The sequence below is a fragment of the Pocillopora damicornis genome, chromosome 4 (genome assembly GCF_964200805.1).
Source record: "Pocillopora damicornis chromosome 4, jaPocDami1.2, whole genome shotgun sequence".
Taxonomy (NCBI): domain Eukaryota; kingdom Metazoa; phylum Cnidaria; class Anthozoa; order Scleractinia; family Pocilloporidae; genus Pocillopora; species Pocillopora damicornis.
In genome coordinates this window covers 13388973-13404827 of record NC_142673.1, presented here as the reverse complement: position 1 = coordinate 13404827, position 15855 = coordinate 13388973, and the positions used below count along the sequence as shown (strand labels likewise).

Below are 15855 nucleotides of genomic sequence, written 5' to 3'. Positions count from 1 at the left end.
TTCCGTTTGTAAATCTGCTTTATTTCATCTTCGGAATATCGCTAAGATTAGAATGTATCTGACTTCTGAGAGCACAAAGACCCTTGTCCATGCTTACGTTACTTGTCGACTGGACAATTGTAACTCGTTGCTCCTCGGGTCACCGGACTATATTATTCAGAAGCTCCAGCGCGTTCAAAACTGCGCCGCACGCCTTGTAGCTGGGCAACCTAGGGCTGCGCACATTCGCCCCGTCCTTAAGGAGCTACACTGGTTACCTGTGGAGCAGCGAATTACCTTTAAAGTATTACTGTTAACTTTTAAAGCTCTCAATAATCTGGCGCCTCCGTATTTAAGTCAACTTATAGTCCCATATAACCCTACAAGAAATCTTAGGTCTGCTGGCAAACATTTATTAGAAGTACCGAATGTGCGCCTGAAGAGCTATGGGGACAGGGCCTTTTCGGTCGCTGCCCCAAAGCAATGGAATGATATTCCCTTAGACATTAAATTAAGTGGATCAGTTGATGTTTTTAAATCTAGATTGAAAACTTATCTTTTCAGACTCGCTTTCATTTGACTTTTTGTTTTAGTGTTATTGTTAGTTAGTTATTTTCTTTTTTGATTGTAAAGCGATATAGAGCTTTTGTATATACCGCTATACAAATAAAGTTATTATTATTATTATTATTACATTAGAACAAACGCTGAAAACAATGTAGCTTCAAAAACGAATTTACGGGAAAAACTAAGACAATAGATCAACTTTAAAAACGTTTAAAGAGACACCAAGTTATTATCTACACAAATTTCCTATTTAAGTTTGTTAAGTTTGGGAAAAAAGAAAAAAGTTCTGGGGTAATTCAAACTCGTGGGCTTCCTTGCTCATTAATTGCGCCGTACCCAGGGGGATTCAATGGCTCCCTCAAATCGCTGCTCTCTCTTTGAATGGTCTTATGGCGACGCCAGCCAATGACCATGACTGCGATCAGCAATCCCGCCAATGCTGTCACGCTGAATGTCATACCAGCCGCGGCCCCGGCACCCATGGCATCACGGGAACTTTGTTTCGGATCCATACCTATTATCGCAGGACCATCTAGGTTGGATTCGGCTGCGAGTTCAGCGACAGAGCTGGATGCGAAAGAGATAAGAGAAATGGTTTACTAATTCTCTGAGAAGATACAGCTCGTTGAGGTAAAAAGGACAGTCAGTTCAATTGGCTGTGCTAATAAATTTGGTTCCCTTTTCTATTGATCTGTTATTACTCTGTTGGTTGGTTGGTCAACAATTTTAGGGACATGGGGGAAGAGTAGGGGGGGACGAGGATTTTGGTTGCGTCATGATAAAACTTAAATAATCTTCCCGTGAGGCTTTGTAGTATTCCTATGATTCCCCTCCCCTTGTTGGCAGTCAGTTTTCTATTTCCCCCCTTCTTAAACTCTGCTAGAAACTACTGATCCCCTCGTAGTTTCCTCTTAAAACGCTGTGATCCCCTAAAAATCTTCCAAAACCCCCCCCCCCCCTCCTTTTCCCCCTCCTCTCGGAACATGGTATGATATGGTATGGATATAACCAGTGAATGGATATAGCCAATGAACCGAACGATCTAACTTTACTAACGGATCGATATTGACGAATTCTACTCGAGCTGTAAACTAATGATAACACAGAAGTACCTGCGCAGTCGTTCGACTGGCAAACGACCCCTCACTTTACTCTGATGATGGCTTTTACTGTCGCTGACGATAAGTTTCAACCCTGTAATATTCTATTCAATACCGACTCTGCTCAGAGAATGACATTCCCTTTATTCAACTCACCTTTTAGTGGCCAAAACCCAATGTGGTGAGTTGGATCGCTTAAACCAAATATGTCCGGTGTCATTGTTAACCACAAGCAAGGGAACGGTGTATTTGTAAATTTTGGGCGCATTCGAGTAGGGAGGTCTTTTGATGATGGGAAATCCCTGGCTGTTGAATATATTGGACTTCACGCAGAAGTTTATTTCACAATTTTCTTCAATGGCTCCCAAATGTTGAGAATATCCTATTGGACAGGTTTTAGGCCATACAGACGGACTAGACTGTTTCACAAACAACTCCAAGCCTGAGTGACCTGCAAAGTAGCAAAAGACAAAACGGATAAGCAAACGAATGAAGGAAGATTTAATCACTGTCTCAAACTGTCTCGTTATGTTCGATAATAGAAAACACAGTTCTAATTCAGATATGAGCGAGATTAACTGGGATGGTGGAACGCGAATGGTTAGGTCTCAAGGTATTGGTTTGGCCTCCCCGCAGCAGGGGCGGAGATGAATGACAATGGCTAAGTCGTGTTCAGGCTTTGCAGCGAAAAAGAGAGAACCCGAGATAGATGTTGGCTTTGTTCCTCGATCGTTCGCTTAAGCGCCTTATAAAGAAATTTCGTGTAAAATCTCTTTCATTATTATCTTATCAAGGTGTATCGCTAGATGCCAACAAGCGTTTCCCATATGTAGCGGATTCCGAGTGTCAACATCTACTACCTATGTTGCTTTATTTCTTTACGGACAGTTTGCCAAATTGAAACCAGAAAGTCGAGCTCCACTTTCATTTGGCAGTTAAATGCTCTATGCCGCTAAAGCTTTATAAAGTTGCTTTCAGATAAAATTGCAACAAAATGATACATTGAGAGATCCCGGGCCTCAGATAGCACAACTATTCCAAAATCGTAACCACGAGAAAATAAGAATCGAATGCACCTGCTGATCTTAAAACAATCAGGCAATTTTAGTTTTAAGAATTTCTAGCAATCAAGGCAAAAAAAGAGGAAGAAAATGAAACCATTAAGCTTAAGGGTCTATTTCAATGTAACCCTTCAACCTCTAACAATGATAAGTATCTAATTTCTCTTCACAGTCTCAATCCTTATTCAAACACCAAGGTCACGAATAGAAAAGAAATAATCATTTATCAAAGAACCTCTTGACCGTTAAATAATTTCTCTTAGTCGTTAACATAGGAAATGTCTCGGAGAGAGAAGGGAAAATATGCCTACCAATGTAAGGGTGTAAAAAGGGAAAAGAAGGAGACATACCGTTTGATCCTTTAGCACCGTCCGCTGCTTTCTTTGCAGCGAGAGGATTACCAGTATTACAACTGAAGAAGCCACCAAAAGGGACCGACTGCGGGAGGCCTAGCTCGTAGTCATCGCTCACACAAACTTGCATGGTGGCTCCGAAGCGTAAGGCGTAAAACTTCATTGGACAGCTGTGATGTTGTGTGACTGGGTTCTTTAACACATTGCTGTAGAGTCCCCCAAAGAGATACCCTGTATTACGAGGTACCGAACCCTTCGCAACACACCAGTAGGTGTCGTAGCTGGCAAATCCGCAATAGCTGTCGCAGCTTTTAAAAATCCACCATCCGTGGCATTCAGTATAGCAGCTATCGGGTGTGCGACCTTGATGTACCATGACTGGTTCATAACCACTACTACAAGAGTAGTCGGCCGTGAGAGGGTTCTTCTGGAGAAAGGACCCACAAGGATTACTGGATGGAGAGCCCTCACATTGACACGTTTGATAAACGCCCCCAAAGGTGTAGTTATTGGTTGGGCTCTCGCAAGATCCATCGTCGAGGTTGGCCTGAAAGCTGAAGTTCGGAGAGTCCACTTTGGTGCAACCTTTAATGGTATTGTGCTTATAGTACTGCTTAATGGCTTTTTGGACAACGTTGGCTAATTTGAAGACCAGTTCTTCGGACAGTTCTGGTACACTTCCGGGTGTAATTGCAAAATGAAGAGGGTCACCTGACCGATCAACTGCAACCAGTTCGTCCAATAGTTGGTCTTCCCATTTATTGATGGTAAAATTCACCCTGAATGGAGGTCCTCCAAATGTATATACTGTGGAATAAGCGATGTTTTGTTTGTATTCATCCAAGACTTTTTTGTCAGTTGTCTGAGTATAGCTAGCACTGGCTCCAAACACCCCGAAAAAAGATGCACTCGCGGCTGCTGTGATCTTACTTTTATCTTCACTGAAGTCAGCTACGAATTTCTTTGTCAAGTGATCCACTTTAGCCAGGGCTGCTCCGGCCTTGACGCTTGAAACATAATGCGTTCCGAAATCTCGAACCAATACTTGCGCGAGAAAATTTGCATAAGCAGTATTGTTATGGTGTAAGTGAGAAGCGATCTCTAGCAAACGCGACTTGAACGGTGCCTGCAGAGGGGCATCGGGCTGGAGTTTCGCCGTGTATAAAACATGGCGTAGTTGTGCTCGAGTGGTTACAGTCTTATCTTCCACTTGATGTTTCTTCACTGATTCGAACTCGGAAGAAAACGAACCACTTACGCTTCCAAAACCAAATTTTCCTTCAGCATTGATAGACTTGGTTGTGGTGGACGAATAGTTGTGCCAGTGATCGTACATTTCAGCAAATACATGCACTTTGCTCTCCTTGATAGGATACAGAATCACATCATCGGGAATGAGATACTTGCCGTCGTCTGAAGTCTTACATTTGGAATAATTCATCACTGAAACAGCGCCCATATGAACATTTCTTAAGTTGTCCCAGCCGCCTCCCGGAAGAACCTCGAAGCGATAAACTCTAACCCTTGAAAGAATCCAAACGCTCGGTAAAACCCAGCCGATAGCGCCATCATAAATCTGATTAGAAACGAAAGTATGTATGACTGTCACGTGATTCAAGAGAGATTCGGTTTAGAATCAATATTTACTTCTGTTCCATCCCTTACAGGCACGTTCAAGGCTCATGAACAAACATCGAGTCTTACAAGTAAAAATAATCACACAAATGAAACCTGAACGTGTTGTGACGTTTACGTAGCACACTCTATGTTCCTCCTTGTAAGTCGTTGTTTCCCTTCATTCAGTTTTTCCACTGGCAAATAATTTTGTAAAGAGAAAAAAATCAGGCGTTTATCGTGTTGAGTTGGTTTCAATTATGCGTCTCGGGAAACTAAAATATGGAAAATTTTTAATTGAACATGAATAATCAAGATCGTTTTCATCTTGGCAGGTGTGCTGTGTCCAACATCTACGTGCGTCAAAACAATCTGCAAATAGCATAACTTAGCCTCTTTCGTCTTGCAGCAAGCGTGGAACAGAGCAATAAACCTGAGTCTATATTGAGAATGTTTTACAAGCTACTGAGAACCGCTATGGTAACGTTACTAATTACTAAGCTTATACGCGTCAAGTGTCTAGGATCAGCGATGTTGAGAGCATTGTGCGAGTGAACAGAATGAGGGACATTAAAAATTAAAAAGATAAAACAAATAACTTGATCTCATCTGCCGCCGCATTGGGTGATGTCCCGAAAATCCCTTGCGAAGTAGACAAAATATAACTTATCATCCGAACATCTATGCCTTTAAGAATTAAAATTGTATGTGTATCGTCAACGTCTCAATATTTTGAGTAATTTCCTGCGAAGTGCATAATTTTATTCTGCTAAAATAACGTGGTTTGATAGAAATACAAAATCATACGACAAGACAATACTCGCAATAACAGAGAAAAATATGTCCGTCTTGATTTTATCATGTTAACCAAACCACTCTATACTTTTCTATATTTGTTGAGTGATTTGACTTATCTGATGTAAGGATGTCACTTAGTATTGGAAAGTGAAACGGCACGTATACTGTTCCGGTTAAATACTTATGTGACAACATCACTTGACTCGTTGAAGTCAGAATGCCTACATAAACCTTTGCAAATATTTTTCTTTAATGTGTTAATACAAAGTTTTGGCAACATGATATGTCATTATTTTGAAGTGTAGATAAGTTGCTAATAAAGTGATCAAAATATGGATATCATTCGAGTCTATCAGTTTGTCCGAGTCTTGATACAATGTAAGATTTTAGGTATAAAAAGAAACGACAACGTCAAGTATAAACTTGTCTGATAAACCATTGAAGTATTCACAACCAAAATCAAACATATTATGAACATCATCGTGCAAAACCAAGCCAAGTTAATTTTGTTTTTCTAGAAGCTTCATAATTATTTGAGACTGCTTTTGTTGCATTAAGGTAAACATCTGCTGAAACTTTGCATCTGCTCTTGCTGCTGCTTAGTCTGTTCCACCAAGACTTTCATCATATGCTGATGTCGTTTTCTTGATCGATCTTCCCGTTTACCCTCAACATCAACTCGCTGGTTTTGCAGCTGAAATTCTTCTTCTTTCCACTTCTAAACAAGATCATTTTTTTCGCGCAAATATGCAATTGCGTCACCTCCACTTCTACGACCTTTTTACTTTGGCTTTACTTTCTCCTCCTCTTCGTTCCGTTGCCTTTTCTGTGTTCCGCTCAGGCTTTCTAGTGCTCTGTTTCTCATTTCCGCTGCTTTTGCGTTGTCAGCTTTCTTCTTATCGTTTTCTACGGTGTCTTCAGCTGCAGCTTCTCTTTCGGCTATTTCTTCCAGAGCCTTTTCCACCTCACTCAAATCACGTTCAATTCCACTTGCCTTCTCTTCGTCTTTTATCTTTGCTTTAAATTTCTCACTCAGCAATGTGTATTTTTCTCTAAAAGCACGGTTACTGACTTTGAATCGAGGAAGTTTAAGGCCGTTCAGATTGTTTGCCATTTTTCCTAGATTTTGCTTCTAAAAATGCTTACTTTTTTGTACTTAAAGTATTCAAGTACTAAAATTTCTTTACACACGCAATTGTCATGTTCCTCGGTCCACTCCACGTTTGATTTGAAAAACCACAATAATATCTAGCTTCAGTGATTTTTTCCTTAAACAAACTCGGGTAAATTATCTAAATTAAAATTCCTAGTTTAGTTTTAATATTCATTAAGAATATGAACCGAAAACAACCTACTGGACTATTTCCTTTGAACTCGTCTCAATTTAAGCTTATTTGAGTCACGAACTTTTGGAGCTGTTTTGAAGGAGAAAGAAACTTAGGTCAGTTTTCGCCTTAAAATGAGTTCTATAACCATTTACATTTGTCACAAACTAGGAAAAATGTTGACAGCTCATCATATATTGAAAAAATACGATAAATCTATTTGAAATGACCTTAAAATAAGAGAAACTTACTCATGTTTTAGACACTTCGTTTTGACGTCACATACAACGCTACTAGGGACCTTAGAATACCAGGACGGGAAGCTGGGATGAGCCCCGTCGTGCCCACCAAAGACAAAATACTTAAGCGGGTTTTAGGGGACCTTAAGATCCGAGGACGGCGGATGTCTACGACAGCGGGCGGAAGTTTGAATGCGTGTTTACCTACTTCCGGTAGCCGTTCCCCGTAAATTCCAGCCGTAGGTGTGTTGTTTGCGACGTTAAAACAACTAGTTTGCCGTTTCGTACAAATATCTTTTATAATTTTCGAATATTTTGCGCATTATGGAGTCAATGATATTTTGATTCGTTTGCCTACTCTTCTGGGTGTATCACAATGAGTGCATGTAAATCGTTCACGCACTTTCTGCGAAAATTTATTTTTGCGAAATGGGTCTTTTACTCAACGAAAAAGTCAATTTTTTTTGTTCGAAGTGACAGAAACTGCTGTTTATGTTTGCAATTTTTTTAAAGCCAATTATGGCCAAATTCACAACTCATATAACCAATTTGATAAAGGATACATACGGCGACTACCTGTCATCTCTCTCGCAGAACCCTGCAGCGCACGTTGGACATGTTTACACGGTGACGGGTTTCCGGTTTTCTGGGATGGGCGCTCCTTTTTCATTCGTTTCTACAAACCGAGAGCCTTGCACAGTCTAGGCAACCAAAGGTCGGCAGAGCCACAGGGTGGGCATAAAGATGGGTCGACCGCCTTCAAAAGGTACGTGACAGTTGCCCAACCAGAGGAACTTTCCCTCCTAGTTTATATCCGAATCCTAACGTCAGTATAATTTCTCTGAATATCTATTTATGTATTTATTCGTCTATTCATTGTTTTTCAACGTGATTCAATGCAAAATAACTTCTCTAAACCGACTACTGAAAAGGCAGAATAACTTTTAAGATTATACCGAAATCAACAGAGTTCTATATAAGTATTTAGAGAGCACAACTTAATAATCCACTTTTTGTGCGACACAATATGGAGAAAATTTTCAATTGAGTGTTATAATCCAAGATTGCTTTGGTTTTGTTCTTCTTCGATCTGTAGTTGTTGCAGAAAACTCGACCAACAAGATTAAAATTATAACCAATTCACGACTCAGTCGCTCGCGTTTTCCCGCGCTTGAGGTAATTCGGTGATCTTTAATTTAATTTTCACTTTTTCTCATTGGCTCTTAGAGTATTTTTCTTCCTTCTGATTGGTAGTTCTGATAATTTTGGTTTTGGCTTAGCGACACTCAACATCATCGTGTAAACAGGTGTAACAGTACTCTGTCAAACAAAACCTCCTGTGCTTACATTGTCTGCGCCTCAAAAATTAGGGTTAACTCTTTCATTTCACTTACATCAGAACAAGTGCTGAAAACAATGTCACTTCAAAAACGAATTTACGGGAAAAACTGAGACAAAAGATCAACTTCAAAAACGCTCATAGAGACAACAAGTTATTATCAAATTTCCTATCTACGTTTCTCTTTGAATGGTCTTCCTATCTACGTTTGTTAAGTTTGGGAAAAAAGAAAAAAAGTTCCTGGGTAATTCAAATTCGTAGGCTTCCTTGCTCATTAACTGCGTCGCACTCAGTGGGAATCAATGGCTCCATCAAACCGCTGCTCTCTCTTTGAATGGTCTTATGGCGACGCCAGCCAATGACCATGACTGCGATCAGCAATGCTGTCACGCCGAATGTAATACCAGCCATGGCCCCGGCACCCTCGGCATCACGGGAACTCTGTGAGGAAGACGTTTGTTTGCCATGAGTGGTAGATTTCACGTTTTCATGCGCAGGACCATCTGGGTTGGTTTCGGCTGCAAGTTCAGCAACAGAGCTGGATGCGAAAGAGATACGAGAAATGGTTTATTAATTCCCTGAGAAGATCAAGCTCGTTGGAATAATAGGGACAGTCAGTTCATTTAGCTGTGCTAATAAATTTAGTTACCTTGTCTCTTGATTTGTTATTATTCTGTTCGTTGGTTGGTCAACAAGTTTAGGGACATAGAGGGAGAGTGAGGCGGGGGGGGGGGGGAACGAGGATTTTGGTTGCGTCATGATAAAATTCAGATGATCTTCCCGTTAGGTTTTGCAGTATTCTCATGATCCCCTTCCCCTCACTGGCAGTCAATTTTCTATTCCCCCCCCCCCCTTATAAACTCTGCTAGAAACCACTGATCCCCTCGCAGTTTCCCCTTAAAACATTGTGATCCCCTAAAAATCTTCCGAACCCCCCCCCCCCCCCCATCCCCTCTCCTCTCGGAACATGGATATAACCAATGATCTGAACGACCTAACTTTACTAACCGTTGAGATCGAAAATGAGGAACTCTACCCGAGGTTAAAACTAATGATAACACAGAGGAACCTGTGCAGTCATTCGACTAGCAAACGACCCCTCACTTTACTCTGATGATGGCTTTTACTGTCACTGACAATAGGTTTCCACCATGTAGTATTCTACTCAGTACTGACTCTGCTCAGAGAATGACATTCCCGTCACTCACCTTTTAGTGGCCAAAACCCAAAGTGTTGAGTTGGATCGTTTTGACCAAATTTGTCCGGTGTCATTGTTAACCACAAGCAAGGGCACGGTGTATTTGTAAATTTTGGGCGCATTCGAGTAAGGAGGTCTTTTGATGATAGGAAATCCCTGGCTGTTGAATATATTGGACTTCACGCAGAAGTTGATCTCACAGTCTTCTTCAATGGCTCCCAAATGATGAGAATAACCTATTGGACAGGTTTTAGGCCACACAGACGGACCAGACTGGTTCACAAACAACTCCAAGCCTGAGTGACCTGCAAAGTAGCAAAAGACAACACGGATAAGCAAACGAATGAAGGAAGATTTGACCGCTGTCTCAACCTGTCTAGTTGTGTTCGATAAAAGAAAACACAGTTCTAATTCAGATATGAGCGAAATTAACTGGGATAGGTGGACGCGAATGGTAAGGTCTCAAGGTATTGGTTTGGCCACCCCGCATTAAGGGCGGAGATAAATGACAGTGGCTAAGTTGTGTTCAGGCTTTGCCGCGAAAAAGAAAGAACCCGAGTTAGATGTTGGCTTTGTTCCTCGATCGTTCGCTTGTGCTCCTGATTTAGAAATTTCGTGTGAAATCTCTTTCATCAAGATCTTATCACTGTATAACGCTAGATGTCAACAAGCATTTCCCATATGTAGCCGATTCTGAGTGTCAACATTTACTTCCGTTTTATCTTTCGGCACCCGATGGCTTTTGAGTTTATGCGACTCGAAAGTGCACAAAATTATCTCGCTCATATTTTTTCTAGTTCTCATAAATGCGGTCATATTCCCTAACCATTCATGGACTTAAAAAGGTGTCGTAGCTTCTCACCGAGCTAGAAGAAAAAAAAAACTTATCGATTGATACCAAACCATGACTTTCAAAATTTCCTTCATAGTCGGAAGAAAATAGTACCGCAACACAATTGGAAAAGCCGAACATTACTTAGTAGGACAAAGTTTCATGGGAAACATGTTTTCAAGGAAAAACGAAAGAAAAAGCCATACCTGCTTTGGAAAACAAAGGCCGTCAATTGTTGATGAGTTGTAGGTTGGCCGAGCGGTAATTGAAACCAGAAAGTCAAGCTCTATTTTCATTTGGCAGTTAAATGCTCTTTGCCACTAAAGCTTTTTAGAGTTGCTTTCAGATAAAATTGCAACAAAATGATACATTGAGAGATCCCGGGCCTCAGAGGGCACAACTATTTCAAAATCGCAACAACGAGAAAGCAAGAATCAAATGCACGTACTGATCTTAAAATAATCAGGCTTTTTTGAGTTTTAAGAATTTCTAGCAATCATTAAGGATAAAAAAAAGTTATATCAAAGGCAAAAAAAGGAAGAAAATGAAACCATTAAGCTTAAGGGTCTATTTCAATGTAACCCTTCAACCTTTAACAGTGATAAGTATCTAATTTCTCTTCACAGTCTCAATCCTAAATCAAACACTAAGGTCACGAATACAAAAGAAATAATCATTTATCAAAGAAGCTCTTGATCGTTAAACAATTTCTCCCCGTCGTTAAAATAGGAAATGTCTTGAGAAAAGTAGAGAGAGTATGCCTACCAATATAAGGTATATAAGGGAAAGGGAGAACATACCGTTTGATCCTTTGGCACTGTCCGCAGCTTTCTTTACACCGAGAGGATTACCAGTATTACAATTGAAGAAGCCACCAAAAGGGACTGACTGCTGGAAGCCTAGCTCGTAGTCATCGCTCACACAAATTTGCATGGTGGTTCCGAAGCGCAAGGCGTAAAACTTCGCTGGACAGCTGTGATCTTGTGTGACTGGGTTCTTTAACACATTGCTGTAGAGTCCACCAAAGAGATATCCTGTATTACGAGGCACAAAACCTTTAGCAACACACCAGTAGGTGTCGCAGCTGGCGAATCTGCAATGAGTGTCGCAGCTTTTAAAAATCCACCATCCGTGGCACTCACGATGACAGCTTTCGGGTGTGCGACCTTGATGTAGCATGACTGGTTCATAACCATCACTACAAGAGTAGTTGGCCGTGAGAGGGTTCTTCTGGAGAAAGGATTCACATGGATTACTGGATGGAGAGCCATCACATTGGCACGTTTGATAAACGCCCCCGAAGGTGTAGTTATTGGTTGGGCTCTCGCAAGATCCATCGTCGAGGTTGGCCTGAAAGCTGAAGTTCGGAGAGTCCATTTTGGTGCATCCTTTAATGGTATTGTGCTCATAGTACTGCTTAATGGCTTTTCCGACAACGTTGGCTAGTTTGAAGACCAGTTCTTCGGACAATTCTGGTACACTTTTGGGTGTAATTGCAAAATGAAGAGGGTCTCCGGACCGATCAACTGCAACCAGCTCATCCGATAATTGGTCTTCCGATTTATTAATGGTAAAATTCATCCTGAATGGAGGTCCACCGAATGTATATACTGTGGAATAAACGATGTTCTGTGTGTATTCATCCAAAACTTTTTTGTCTGTTGTCTGAGTATAGCCAGCACCGACTCCAAACTTTCCCAAAAAAGATGCACTCGCGGCGGCTGTGATCTTACTTTTATCTTCACTGAAACCAGCAACGAATTTCTTTGTCAAGTGATCCACTTTGGCCAGGGCTGTTCCGGCCTTGACGCCTGTAACATAATGCGTTCCGAAATCTCGAACTAATTTTAGGGCGAGAAAATTCGCATAGGCAGTATTGTTATGCTGTAAGTGAGATGCGATCTCGAGCAAACGGGACTTGAACGGTGCCTGTAGGGGGACATCGGGCGTGAGTTTCGCCGTGTATAAAACATGGCGTAGTTGTGCTCGAGTGGTTACAGTCTTATCTTCCACTTGATGTTTCTTCACTGATTCGAACTCAGAAGAAAACGAACCACTTACACTTCCAAAACCAAATTTTCCTTCAGCATTAATAGACTTGGTTGTGGTGGACGAATAGTTGTGCCAGTGATCATACATTTCAGCAAATACATGCACTTTGCTCTCCTTGATAGGATACAGGATCACATCATCGGGAATGAGATACTTGCCGTCGTCTGAAGTCTTGCACTTGGAGTAATTCATCACTGAAACAACGCCCATATGAACATTTCTAAGGTTGTCCCAGCCGCCTCCCGGAAGAACCTCGGCGCGATGAACTCCGTTTGTAAGAGGACAGGTTCGTGGATCGCCAATTGGAAATCGTGGCGAGGGATTATTTTCAGCGTAAGCAAGACTGGATCCAAGGAAGACCAAAGAAACTTGAAACAATCCAAACGCTCGGTAAAACCCGGCCAACAGCGCCATCATAAATCTGATTAGAAACGAAAGTATGTTTGATGGTCACTTAATCCAAGAGAGATTTCGGTTTCGAATCAATATTTACTTCTGTTCCATCCCTTACAAGCACGTTCAAGACTCATGAACAAACGTCGAGTCTTACAAGTAAAAATAATAACACAAATCAAACCTGAACATGTTATGACGTTTACCTAGCACACTCTATGTTCCTCCTTGTAAGTCGTTATTTGCCTTCATTCAGTTATTCCACTGGTAAATAATTGTATGAAGAGAAAGAAACAAGCGTTTATCTTGCTGAGTGGTTCTATAATTATGCGTTTCGGGAAACTAAAATATGGAAAATTTTTTATTGAACATGAATAATTAAGATCGTTTTCATCTTAGCGGGTGTGCTATTTGTCCAACATCCACGTGCGTCAAAACAATCTGCAAATAGCATAACTTAGCCTCTTTCGTCTTGCAACGAGCGTGGAACAGAGCAATAAACCTGAGTCTATATTGAGAATGTTTTACAAGCTACTGAGAACCGCTATGGTAACGTTACTAATTACTAAGCTTATACGCGTCACGTGTCCTGCATACTGCTAGGATCAGCGATGTTGAGAGCATTGTGCGAGTGAACAGAATGAGGGACATTAAAAATTAAAAAGATAAAACATATAACTTGATCTCATCTGCCGCCGTATTGGGTAACGTCCCAAAAATCCCTTGCGAATTAGACAAAATATGACTTAGGTCATCCGAACATCTATGCCTTTAAGAATTAAAATTGTATGTGTATCGTCAACGTCTCACTATTTTGAGTCATTTTCTGCGAAGTGCATAATTTTATTCTGCTAAAATAACGTGGTTTGATAGAAATACAAAATCATACGACAAGACAATACTCGCAATAACAGAGAAAAACATGTCTGTCTTGACCTTATCAAGTTAACCAAACCACTCTATACTTTTCTACATTTGTTGAGTAATTTGACTTATCTGATGTATGTATGTCTCTAAACATTGGAAAGTGAAACGGCACGTAGACTGTTTCGGTTAAATATTTATGTGACAACATCACTTGACTCGTTGAAGTCAGAATGCCTACAGAAACCTTTGCAAATATTTGTCTTTAATGTGTTAATACAAAACTTTGGCAAAATGATAACGATACGTCATTATTTTGTAGATAAGTTGCTAATAAAGTGATCAAAATATGGATAACATTCGTGTCCAACAGTTTGTCTAAGTCTTAATGCAATGTAAGATTTTAGGTATAAAAAGAAACAACAACGTCAAAGTTAAACTTACCTGATAAACCATTTAAATGCCGAATGCAAAACCAAGCCAAGTTAATTTTGTTTTTCTAGAAGCTTCATAATTATTCGAGACTGCTTTTGTTGCATTAAGGTAAACATCTTCGGAAAAATCTGCATCTGCTCTTGCTGCTGCTTAGTTTGTTTCACCACGACTTTCATTATATCCTGATGTTGTTTTGATGATTTATCTTACCTTTTACCCTCAACTTCAACTCGTTGCTTTTGCAGCTGCAGTTCTTCTTCTTTCCACTTCTGAACAAGATCATTTTTTGCGCAAATATGCAATTGTGTCATCTCCTCTTCTACGACTTTTTTGCTTTGGTTACACGTTCTCCTCCTCTTCATTCCGTTGCCTTTTCTGTGTTCCGCTCAGGCTTTCTAGTGCTCTGTTTCTCATTTGCGCTGCTTTTGCGTTGTCAGCTTTCTTCTTCTCGTTTTCTACGGTGCCTTCAGCTGCAGCTTCTTTTTCGGCTATTTCTTCCAGAGCCTTTTCTACCTCACTCAAATCACATTCAATTCCACTTTCCCTCTCTTCGTCTTTCATCTCTGCTTTAAATTTCTCACTCAGAAGTGTGTATCTTTCTCTAAAAGCACGGTTACTGACTTTGGATCGGGGAAATTTAAGGCCGTTCAGATTGTTTGCAATTTTTCCTAGATTTGCCTTTAGAAAAGCTTCCTTTCTCCTACTTAAAGGGTTTAAGCTCTAAAATTTCTTGACACAAGCAGTTATCATGTTCCTCGGTCCACTCAATATTTGATCTGAAAAACCACAATAATGTCTTGCTTCAGCGATTTTTTACTTAAACAAACTCGGGTAAATTATCTTGATTAAAATTCTGAGTTTAGTTTTAATATTCATCAAGAATATGAACCGAAAATAACTTACTGGACTCTTTCCTTCGAACTCGTCTCAATTTAAGCTTATTTGAGTCACGAACTTTTGGAGCTGTTTTGAAGGAGAAAGAAACTTAGGTCAGTTTTCGCCTTTAAATGAGTTCTACAACCATTTGCATTTGTCACAAGCTAAGAAAAAGTTTGACAGCTCATCATATATTGAAAATATACGATAAATCCATTTGAAATGACCTTAAAATAAGAGAAACTTACTCACGTTTTAGACACTTCGTTTTGACGTCGCATACAACACCACTGAACTACGGCGGGGAACTTCGCGCCACGCCTACCGGAAATGCGCAAGCAAATATTTTAAACTTCCGCTCGCCGTCCTAGGATCTAAAGGTCCCTAATATTGACAAGAAATGCGCGCGAGAGAAAATAGGAAGGTGTCTGCTCTCCTTCTTATCCCTACCCGACATTCCCTTCCTCGTGCTGGTGCAAGTCTGGTGCAAGTCATGGCGGACGACGGTGACCCTGTATAAAGCGATTAGTTGTCAAAGTCCTGAATTTATTTTACCTTAATCGCTGTAGTTTTCGTCTCTATTAGGCAGTCTTGGTCACCCTTTACTAAGTCCCAACGGCCTGTTTTTAATTAAAGCAGAAAAAGACAGTTCGAGAGTCTTGGCGCCTTTCGCCGAGCGTGGTGTCGTCGATAGCTTGTTTCATCCGGCATTTGATAGCGTAAGAGGACACTTCACAGTGGAAGTATATGAAGACCATGCTTTTTATTAAGGGAAATCCTGCCCTATAGTTTACAGGTCAAATTTCTGAGCCTCAGACGATTTGTGGTCG

General features: G+C 40.6%; 3 protein-coding genes across 4 annotated transcripts; all 3 read right to left on the bottom strand.

Moving 5' to 3' along the window:
• LOC149046878 (macrophage-expressed gene 1 protein-like) lies at positions 1-6045 on the bottom strand. Of its 2 annotated transcripts, XM_089204723.1 has the most exons (4): positions 4792-4951; positions 3058-4636; positions 1803-2097; positions 1-1113 (listed from the first exon to the last, which is right to left on the bottom strand). In XM_089204723.1, the coding sequence occupies exons 2-4, from the start codon at positions 4517-4519 to the stop codon at positions 843-845; spliced, it is 2028 nt and encodes a 675-aa protein (XP_089060849.1). In that variant the 5' UTR covers positions 4520-4636; positions 4792-4951; the 3' UTR covers positions 1-842. The 2 variants fall into 2 exon arrangements, with proteins under 2 accessions (XP_089060849.1, XP_089060848.1); XM_089204722.1 differs by having other exon boundaries at positions 3058-6045.
• An 81-nt stretch (positions 6046-6126) lies between these two features.
• Positions 6127-6718, bottom strand: LOC113674470 (uncharacterized). Its single transcript, XM_027190948.2, has one exon. It carries the CDS (start codon positions 6584-6586, stop codon positions 6254-6256), a length of 333 nt encoding a protein of 110 aa, XP_027046749.2. The 5' UTR covers positions 6587-6718; the 3' UTR covers positions 6127-6253.
• Positions 6719-7882: 1164 nt separating this feature from the next.
• LOC149046877 (macrophage-expressed gene 1 protein-like) lies at positions 7883-13201 on the bottom strand. Its single transcript, XM_089204721.1, has 4 exons — positions 13035-13201; positions 11206-12878; positions 9584-9878; positions 7883-8913 (listed from the first exon to the last, which is right to left on the bottom strand). Exons 1-4 carry the CDS (start codon positions 13040-13042, stop codon positions 8625-8627), a joined length of 2265 nt encoding a protein of 754 aa, XP_089060847.1. The 5' UTR covers positions 13043-13201; the 3' UTR covers positions 7883-8624.
• Positions 13202-15855: the final 2654 nt, after the last annotated feature.

Excerpts from the sequence above, each read along its gene's own strand:
- LOC149046878 (XM_089204722.1), bottom strand. The coding sequence starts at position 4,519 with ATGGGCGCTGTTTCAGTGATGAATTATTCCAAATGTAAGACTTCAGAC. Across the intron at positions 2,098-3,057 it reads CGGTGCTAAAGGATCAAACG|GTCACTCAGGCTTGGAGTTG; the intron begins GTATGTCTCCTT and ends GCTACTTTGCAG. Across the intron at positions 1,114-1,802 it reads TGGGTTTTGGCCACTAAAAG|CTCTGTCGCTGAACTCGCAG; the intron begins GTGAGTTGAATA and ends TTTCGCATCCAG.
- LOC113674470 (XM_027190948.2), bottom strand. The coding sequence starts at position 6,586 with ATGGCAAACAATCTGAACGGCCTTAAACTTCCTCGATTCAAAGTCAGT.
- LOC149046877 (XM_089204721.1), bottom strand. Across the intron at positions 9,879-11,205 it reads CAGTGCCAAAGGATCAAACG|GTCACTCAGGCTTGGAGTTG; the intron begins GTATGTTCTCCC and ends GCTACTTTGCAG. Across the intron at positions 8,914-9,583 it reads TGGGTTTTGGCCACTAAAAG|CTCTGTTGCTGAACTTGCAG; the intron begins GTGAGTGACGGG and ends TTTCGCATCCAG.